This window comes from Saccostrea cucullata, unplaced genomic scaffold, assembly GCF_032062105.1.
Source record: "Saccostrea cucullata isolate Sc308-1 unplaced genomic scaffold, CSIRO_AGI_Scuc_v1 ctg297, whole genome shotgun sequence".
In the NCBI taxonomy this organism is placed as follows: Eukaryota; Metazoa; Mollusca; class Bivalvia; order Ostreida; family Ostreidae; genus Saccostrea; species Saccostrea cuccullata.
Window position 1 is genome coordinate 1,063,930 of NW_026929962.1, and position 9,916 is coordinate 1,073,845.

General features: G+C 33.2%; 1 protein-coding gene across 1 annotated transcript; it reads left to right on the forward strand.

The window, feature by feature from the left end:
- Positions 1-323: 323 nt before the first annotated feature.
- On the forward strand, positions 324-8,469 carry LOC134282597 (ataxin-3-like). Its single transcript, XM_062764999.1, has 7 exons — positions 324-392; positions 1,360-1,524; positions 1,716-1,852; positions 2,642-2,796; positions 3,394-3,630; positions 7,057-7,335; positions 7,761-8,469. Exons 1-7 carry the CDS (start codon positions 369-371, stop codon positions 7,826-7,828), a joined length of 1,065 nt encoding a protein of 354 aa, XP_062620983.1. The 5' UTR covers positions 324-368; the 3' UTR covers positions 7,829-8,469.
- Positions 8,470-9,916: the final 1,447 nt, after the last annotated feature.

A 9,916-nucleotide genomic window follows, 5' to 3' on the forward strand; every position in this document is an offset into this window, starting at 1 on the left:
AATTAACCATTCACTAGCCTACCATCGGCTCATACATTCACTGTCTGAGAGAGTAACGATCGACAACTCAGAGATGGAAATTGCAATTTGAAACTGGAAGATAACTTTAGGCATAAAACAGATTTTATTAAAAATCACTAGAAGCTAAAGAGTCTATTTATTTTATATATTTAGTTTTTTCTCGACGTTTGGTGAAATAAACACTTTTACATCCGATAAAAAAATATCAGCAATCCCTATTTTAGTATCTAAAGTCAGTGAAGTGCGAGATACAGCTGAAGGTCTATTCGGTAATTCAATCGGGATCGAGGTTCCCACAATTCGTAAACAATATGATCAGAAAAACTTAATTGTCTTGAAAAAAGGCTATGGACGCAATATTTCACGAAGAAGTGAGTTATTTTGACGTCTATTCTTTACGTTATCATAGACTACAAGTTCAGTAGTTAAGCTATAAGAATTTATGACGGTTTGAACCTGGCAAAGGGAACTCAGTCAGTCGTCGTTATGACTATGCACCCCATGATTTTGTATTCTCTTTGAAGAAGTGGGCAGAAAACCTGTTTACTTCTCTAAAGAGCATATCCATTTTGTACAGCTTTTGTTAAAAACGATGTAAATAAAAGTGACTTACTTAGACTAAAGAGTAGACCTAACTCTTCAATTACATCATTGGATTAAAAACTTCTGTTTGTTTTCTTTGGAGGTTCAGTACAATCTCTTGATTTAGCTATATAGCGTTAAATAGCTATATAGCTTTATTAAGCTATTCACAATAGCTTAATTTAGGTATTTTACTACACTTTTATCTTAAAGGTGTAATTTTCTCAGTATGTACAAAAAAGCGCAGTGATGATATACAATCTTGAACTCTTCTTAAAATAATGCATGTAAAAATCACTCATCAGTTACGTCTCCTTGTGAGACTTTGCACTCAAAGTTCCACAAGTTTTGGGGCTATATAAAGCAATTGATACAGTTACTTCTGCAATGATATTATAAAGGAGACCAATTATGGCCAACAAGATAATTGATTAGTAACAGTTCAGTACAATGAGAAGCAATCGTGCCTCAAGGCACTCAGGGTAATGGACAGTTACTCTAACAATAGAAATTCTCTTTTTGCTTAAAAGCATTCAAAAGCTGCAATGTTAGAACTATCTTTGATTTTGGTTGTTGTTTTGATAGCTATAATAGAGAAATCAATCTGATTTTTAAACCATATTGCATTCTTTGATCCCTCACAATATCAGCGTCCTTAATCCACTCAGTGCAGTGGGACACCGGACTTTTTTTTTCATGCTTCTTCTCTTACTTTGAGACATTGATCAAACTTCTTCAATTTCTCTGATTTTACAGCAGGAGGGATCATTATGTGCTCAGCATTGTTTAAATGCATTGCTACAAGGACAGTATTTTAGTGCCGTTGACTTAGCAGATATTGCACGCCAACTTGATGAATCAGAGCGATTACAAATGGCAGAGGCTGGAACCCAGAGTATAGAGTATCAGAGGTTTATACAGGTCTGCTCAACATCTCATTTCTACAGATAAATATTTTGGATACAAAAACAAAATAAACACAGTATTTTAATGATGCTGAATGTTTAGTTAAAGATGTGAATTTTTAGCGATTTTTTATTTGTTTTTTTTTAAATTGATGTTGTAGTTGAATGAGCTTTTCAAAATTTGTCGTTTTCCATTCTGTTGATTAGCAAGCTTCCTCCAACTTTGATGACAGTGGATTTTTCTCCATACAAGTCATAGTGAAAGCATTACAAGTATGGGGGCTAAATGTAGTTCAGTTTAATTCTCAGGATACTATTGCAAAAGAAGCTCGACAGAATCCAGTGTGAGTAACTGAGCATATTCAGTGTTTTCCCTTAAAACCGGCTGATGGCCAAATTGACCGCTTCGATTGATAAAAATGCTGCCTAGAAATCAAAATTTGTTGTAAGGTTAACATAGTTCTGTTCATTAACATCAACCTCAACCCTTAGCCTGTAAGAATCGATCTTTAAACCTTTACTTTAAAATAAAGGGAAAACACTGTATATTGCAAAGAATATATTTTAATATTGCTAAGTATAATCAAAGCTTGAGAAATAGTTTTCACTATACATGTACACTCGTTCTAGAGCATCTGTAACAGAGACATGTGTGCCTCTATTTGGGTTTGAACCAGAGAGCTCTGGCATGCCAGTCCAGTGCTCTACCAATTGAGTTACAGGGTTAACCCACTAGTCCAAGCTAGTAGGAAACATTGTATCATACTATTACTATGCATAGTATGTACACAACCAATTCTGTTGCATATCGCTTTCTAAACTTTGGGAATAAAATTCAATTTAGGAAATATTACAAATTTTGGCATAAGCGGTCAAAATATTCATTTAATGTTCAAAATTTGAAAAAAAAAATACAAATTTTCATTTAGAGAGAGAACTTTTAGAATTTTCCTCCTCCTCCCATTTCTCTTTCTATCTCTCAAAAACAGAATTCCCTCGTTTTCGTCAAACATCTGAAGTAATCTTTAGTGACTGAGAATTATTCACCCAGTAATTGCCTCATTTATTGATATCAAAAGCAGTATTAAATACATAGCAAAAAAGTATTTTTGAATGATATTCTTCTTTTCCAGGGCACAGAATGCTTATATCTGCAATTTCCGTGATCATTGGTTTTGCATCAGAAAGATTGGAAAACAGTGGTTTAATCTGAATTCTCTGCTAACGGGTCCTGAACTTATCTCTGACACCTATCTGTCTCTGTTCCTTACACAACTCCAACAAGAAGGCAAGTGATGTTATCACTGACTTATTTGTCATTGATTAATTTCCCATTTTTCCATGTACTGACATCCAAAGGGAAGTAACTCTAATTTCAGATCAATTCACCTTTATTTATAGATATATTTTTCATGTTCTTTCTATGATTTATGTCAAATCTGTGAATTTGAAATCTGTAAAGAAACACAGTATTTAAGTAAAAGGAGTGTCATTCTTTTGAATATTGTAAATTTTGTAACTTTTTGGAGGTTAACACGACTCTGAATGTACATGTAAATACACTGTATACAGTTAAACCTACTTATTGTGAACTTGATGGTACAGAGAAAAACTTTGAGACATTTTGGGGTTTCACAATTTGAGATATTTAAAGTACTGATATACATGTATTTAGTATTTTAGAAATACTAAAAAATCATTGTGAAATCCAGCTGTAAAGTATACATGTACAAGAAATTCCAATTAGCACATGCACATGAGTCATCTTAATTTAGCCAAGATTTGAAAACTGATACTGAGTATAATATCAAACATCAAATTAATGCTCTTATTTGTTTTTAGTTTTATTTGGTTTTTGAACTAAAACAATTTTTTTTCCCTACAGGATACTCAATATTTATTGTGACTGGTCGATTACCAGAGTGTGAAGCAGATGATATCCTTAGCTTGGCCCCAGCAGTACAGCTCCTCAAACCCCGCCTAATTAATGAGAATCAGTCCATTAGTAAATCAGACGCCCAGACAGACGACCCTGAGTTACAGCGGGCTCTGATGGAGAGTCGATGTGAGGATGAGAAGGACGATAAAATGTTACAGAGGGCACTACAGATGAGCCTAGAGGGTAATATCTGACGCGCATGTCATGCCGAATTATTTGTTACTGTACATAAAAAATCACAGAAAGCATCTGAAGAAAATGAATATTCTTAAAATTGCATTTGAAATGTGAAACTGTTTTTAGAGTCACAATTTTACATTTTACTACCTTTATAACTACCTTTATCGATCCAAGTTTGGATGAATTGATAACAAGTACTTGGCTCAAGTTGCTATTTAAGCTTCTAGAAAAGTTTCTTTGAATAAACACAGTTACACAGAAAATCAAATCACTGTAAGGGGAATATCAGTCATAATATTTGTTAAAAGAAGAAACCAAGCTAGAGGCTTCTACAAGCATTTTTGTAATATTTTTATACGCCTGTCTTAAGACGGGACATATTATGTTATAGGCTTCGTGTCCGTCCGTCTGTCTGTTAGCTTTTTCGTTTCCGGCTCATAACTTTAATACTATTAGGTCCAGGATTATCAAACTTTGTCATCTGATACATCTTGGGTAAAAGGTGTGTCGCGCACAAAAAGGAGGTCGCTCTGACCTTTAATTAAGAAGATATAGCCAAATATGGAAAATCCTTTCCGGCCCATAACTAGAAAACTATAAGACTTACAATCATCGAACTTGGCTAGTTTATGCATCTTAGGTAGAAGGTTTGTCGTGACCTATTTCAAGGTCACTGTGACCTTTAATTTAAGTGAAATTTTTTTTAAAAAATGTGTCTTATTACTTTTCATTTTCACATCCCAAATAATGTAAGAGTATTGCACTGTCCTTATTGAAACAGTGTTAAATCAAGAAAATACTTATTTTTAGCTCTACTGGTCAGAGACCAGAAGAGCTTATGCGATAGTAATGCGTCCGGCGTCCGTCCGTCTGTCTGTCTGTCTGTCTGTCTGTCCGTCTGTCTGTCCGTCTGTCTGTAAACAATTTTTCAAAACGCTACTCCTCCTACAGTTTTGGTCTGATTTCAGTATAACTTGGCACACAAGTAGACTATACTAAGATACATAGAATAGTGCATCGGTTTTTAATTTAGATGAACGGTGTTGCCATGGTTACTAAAAATAGAATTTTCTGTGAAATTCCTTCAAAATGCTACTCCTTCTACAGTTTTGGTCTGATTTTAATATAACTTGGCACACAAGTAGACTACACTAAGATACATAGAATAGTGCATCGCTTTTAAATTTCGATGAACGGTGTTGCCATGGTTACTAAAAATAGAATTTTCTGTGAAATTCCTTCAAAATGCAACTCCTTCTACAGTTTTGGTCTGATTTTAATATAACTTGGCACATAAGTTGACTACACTAAGATACATAGAATAGTGCATCGCTTTTTAATTTCGATGAACGGTGTTGCCATGGTTACTAAAAATAGAATTTTCTGTGAAATTCCTTTGAAACACTACTCCTTCTACAGTTTTGGTCTGATTTCAATATAACTTGGCACATAAGTAGACTACACTAAAATACATAGAAAAGTGCATCGGTTTTTAATTTCAATGAACGGTGTTGCCATGGTTGCTAAAAATAGAATTTTCTGTGAAATTCCTTTAAAACGCTACTCCTTCTCCTACAGTTTTGGTCTGATTTCAGTATATAACTTGGCACACAAGTAGACTACACTAAGATACATAGAATAGTGCATCAGTTTTTGATTTCAATGAACGGTGTTGCCATGGTTACTAAAAATAGAATTTTCTGTGAAATTCTTTCAAAATGCTACTCCTCCTACAGTTTTGGTCTGATTTCAATATAACTTGGCACACAAGTAGACTACACTAAGATACATAATTCTGTGTATCGGTTTTTGATTTCAATGAACAGTGTTGCCATGGTTACTAAAAATAGAAATTTCTGTGAAATTGTTTCAAAATGCTACTCCTCCTTCAGTTTTGGTCTGATTCCAATATAACTTGGCACACAAGTAGACTACACTAAGATACATAAATCTGTGTATCGGTTTTTGATTTCGATGATTGTTGTTGCCGTGGTTACTAAAAATAGAAATTTCTGTGAAATTCTTTCAAAATGCTACTCCTCCTACAGTTTTGGTCTGATTTCAATATAACTTGGCACACAAGTAGACTATACTAAGATACATAATTCTGTGTATCGGTTTTTGATTTCGATGAATGGTGTTGCCGTGGTTACTAAAAATAGAAATTTCTGTTAAATACTCTCAAAATGCTACTCCAAATAACAGTTTTAGTCTGGTTATAATATAATGTGGCATGCAAGTAGACTACACTAAGAACATAAAGAGACTTAATCAAGGATCATTATTCTATTTATTGCTGTTGAAAAGTTTCAATTTCTAACTGCTTAAGTACTTTCCTCTTCCTTTGCTATAAGTACAAACCAGTAGAGCTTCAGTCTCGACAGAGACTTCTGGTTTTAAGCATATACTTGACAGCAATCTATAACAAATATAATGTATGTTAGAGAAATCCTACCTCTCCCATGAGTGTAATTATCAAGCACTGGTCAAGAAGAATTTTGATAAAAGAAAATTGCATGTCAAATTAGAGAGAGATTAATGAGTTTAGTGTGAGGAGCTAACTGGCAGCTAGAGCATCGGTGCTATCTACTGAGTATATCCCTTGAGTATTGGGCAAAGGGTTAAGCCTGTTGGATTAAAAAAGCTCTTGTTGGCTAACCTAAGTTTTAAAATGAATTTGTTGAAAAGTAATTAAAACTAATTTGATATTGCATAATAGACTAATCTGATATTTTATAATATTATTAATTTAAAAACTAATTTTATGGGGTACGTGGGATGGAATCAGTATGTCCATATGAATTACATAAAAAACCTGTCGGACATTAAATCTCAACAAAAAAAAATCTTTGAGTATTTTATATATTTTAAACAAATTTTATGGTAGATAGTGCAGAACAATTCATCTCTTGGTAGTAATGAGTAGACAAGATTAATGAGTTCAGTGTAGGAAGGCTATCTGATCAAGCAGTCTTATCTGTATCCTTTGGGGATTAGACAGAAGAACTGCTGGTCAGTTTATAGCATATGTCATTTGATGGCCAGCCTTTTCTTTTCAAAATTAATTTGGTATAGATTAAGGTGTTAAGACTAATATGATATTGTTTAATATGATGGGCATTTGACAAGGTCTAACACAACCAGCATAGAAATCTATCAATGATGTAATATTTATTGTAATTAATGCCTACATCACAGGGGATGGATAAATATTTTCAGGAATGGAAAAGTCATGGAAATCTTAGAATCAAGGTTGACCTGATTTTCTTGCACGCTAAACTGTTCAAGAAAATTGTAATTTTTTGATGGGCGTATCATGCTATGGCGTGGCACTTTATTGTTTTTATACTCAGTGTAGGGCATTTATATCAGGTGTTGTAGTGCTTTAACTTATAGGTACTTAAATATCATTCTTGCACACTTTATTAGGCTATATAATAGAAGATGACAATACTCCAGGACCAAGTGAAGAAAAGTTAGTAACTGTGTCCAAAGATGTCAAACCTCCATCACAAGAGGAGGTGAGACAGAAAAGACTAGCATTTCTACAACGATTAGATCAGACAGCCAATACTGAACAAATAACTGAAGATCCGAAAGAGACAGTCAGCACGGTTCAAGAAAATCCAAATCAGACTTCTGTAACAGAGCAACCCCAGCCTGTAGAAAAAGGTGATTTAACAGAGGAAAAACTGGCAGTGGAAGAAGGTACATGAATGCTGTCTACCCACTGTAAACTTTGCTAGGGTGAAGTTTTCAATGAAAATAAATAAATAAGAAGGAAACAACAAAATGAAAAGAAAATTACATGGTTAATTTTAATGGATGGCAATTGAATACAGAATTGCTAATCGGTTAACCCGTAAGATGTTCCGACTAATTCACCGTATCTAAATTCACATTTTCTTGAATTTTTTTTTTCAAGTGACTCTATCCGTATACACAAAAGACTAAAAAAGTCAAGAAAACTTGTGAAGAGTTTACAGTTTCTGAGACAGGATAGTGCAAAATACAATATATTACAAAGTAGATTAGACAGTATTTTACTATTTAGAATTCAAATTATGGAATTATAGTTCCACATTTGATTCAAAATAAAAAAAATTAAAACCCAAAAATTTTATTTTTTTCAGAGGAAATGCCAGAGGATGAAATGTTAAAACAGGCTATAGCTATGTCAATGGAAGGTGGTCAAGGATAGGAGACTTGTCCATTCAGTATTGTAGAGGAAATCCAAGCAGTGGTGCTACTGGCCACCAGACAGTGGGAGGAGTCTATAGTCACAGTGCCATCTCTAGTTAACAGTCGATTCCCCATATCTGAAGCATGTGTACTTATTTAGTTCCCCCGTGAGGTCATATAATGACGTCTCACTGTAAGAAGCTGATATTTATAATCAGCTTAAGGACATTATGTTCTGTAGTCTGCTGTGGCTACAGATATTTTAAGGTGCTTCCTGTTAGTGTTTTGCTGCCTTTTTGGTGCTTTATAAACAAATTTGAAAAAAAAATTGCACGTATTTTTTCTGAAAAATAAATTAGTTGTGTAGTGGTTTTCATTACAAATACTGTACTGTACATATACAATTTTGTAAAAGCTTTTTTTTTATTTCACCCAGTGACAGTTTCTCTACATCTTCTTTCTCAGAATTTTTTTTATTTCAAAAGCACCATTTTTTGATTGCAAAAGATAACAATGAAATTTAAGCAAATACTTGTGCATTGTGGGCATTCATATTTTAAAGTTATAACACATTATTACAAATTATGTGTAAAATGTTTTGTAAGTTGATCTTGCTGGTTTTGGAAAAAAAAAATCAAGTTTAAATAAATTTAATTTTATCCAATCGACAAGCATGAACTTAAGAGCATTTTTGAGGCGCATCGTTTTCGATGCAGCCTCATTGCGATCACCTGGCAATTCTTTCTTATCTAAACTGCGGCGGCAAAGGACTCAACAATATTGATTCTTAACACGTTATTAAAAATAGTGCTAATGTACATTGACAAGTTGGCGATATCCATTGTTAATTTTAAACTGCTAATAAGACAAAATCTCACACATACATGTTGTTTTAACTTTGAATCAACAGAGGTTACGAAAAATGAGAAAATAAACAATTAAAACGAAGAGAGAAAACAACAACAAACGTACACTGCGCGGAGTAAGACTTATTTGCATAACAACAGCTCGTACTATGAATAACTCGGTTTTGCATCGGGTTCATAATAAACCGTGTACCACGCCCGATCATTTATTTTAGTCCCGTATAATTTACATGAACATTTCATGTATATAACATTTGTTATAAATTGTGCCATTTATATTGGGAAAAAGTTAAAAACAAGGAAGTGATATTTATAAAAGTGCACATAATGAAAGAAACTGAAATAATTCAGATATGAAATTATATAATATTATTCAATAATCATTACTAGTAATTTCTATATTGACATTCATTATTTCATCTTCCTAATAGTCAAAGAATAAAAATTAAAAAAGAAGTCAAATACAATTAAAATCAATTATGATTCAATTTAAATATCAATGAATTATAACCGATATATCTTTTTTAAAAAAATGTTTTTCCTCTCCTGATCGATTGGCTAAAATTCAGAGCCATGGCTTAATTTTTTAACCTCAAAAAACGTTAGTTATTTTTTAAATTCTTATTCCTGGATTATTTCATTCCCTTAACAGATGTTGAATATCTCCAAGAAAAAAAAAGTTTTATACCCTCAATGCGATGCGCCTCTCAGGCCGTCAGGCCTTTGATTATAAATTTATTGTACTTCAGCTATCAGTTATTCATATGAAAATGTGTAACTTGAGCCTTATTTTATGGAATTAATTTAACATTGTCAAAGTCAAAAAACTTTTTTTCTACTCAGCAATTTTGTTGATCCAGGCATTCTGATCAAAGAAAATGTTTATTGGTTGTGTTAAAAACAGATAAACATAATTGATTAATACACACAGACTGGATTATTTTTTTTTATATGGGGTGGTACAAATATAACTGGCTTTAGCCATATATTTGGATTTTATCTTTTCCTCAATAATCTTTTAGGATTACATACAAACTTCTGTAATCAATGTTCCAATGCCTGGAGTAATTCCAGATGTTTACTTTTACACCACTCCCTAACAATCAGAATGGAAAATGATGTCCCAAGCATAGTTTTTTTGGGGGATAGCTAAAGAGATGTCTATATTTTTGTATGTGTGTGTGTGTGTCCCCTTGGAGGAGGGAGGCTGGGGTATCAATCAGTCCCAGAAGGACAACTCT

What these genes read in the sequence shown, in the direction of transcription:
- LOC134282597 (XM_062764999.1), top strand. Translation starts at nt 369, where the DNA reads ATGGACGCAATATTTCACGAAGAA. An exon ending in ACGCAATATTTCACGAAGAA is followed by an intron (nt 393 to 1,359) that starts GTGAGTTATTTT and finishes CTGATTTTACAG; the next exon opens with CAGGAGGGATCATTATGTGC. An exon ending in AAAACTGGCAGTGGAAGAAG is followed by an intron (nt 7,336 to 7,760) that starts GTACATGAATGC and finishes TATTTTTTTCAG; the next exon opens with AGGAAATGCCAGAGGATGAA.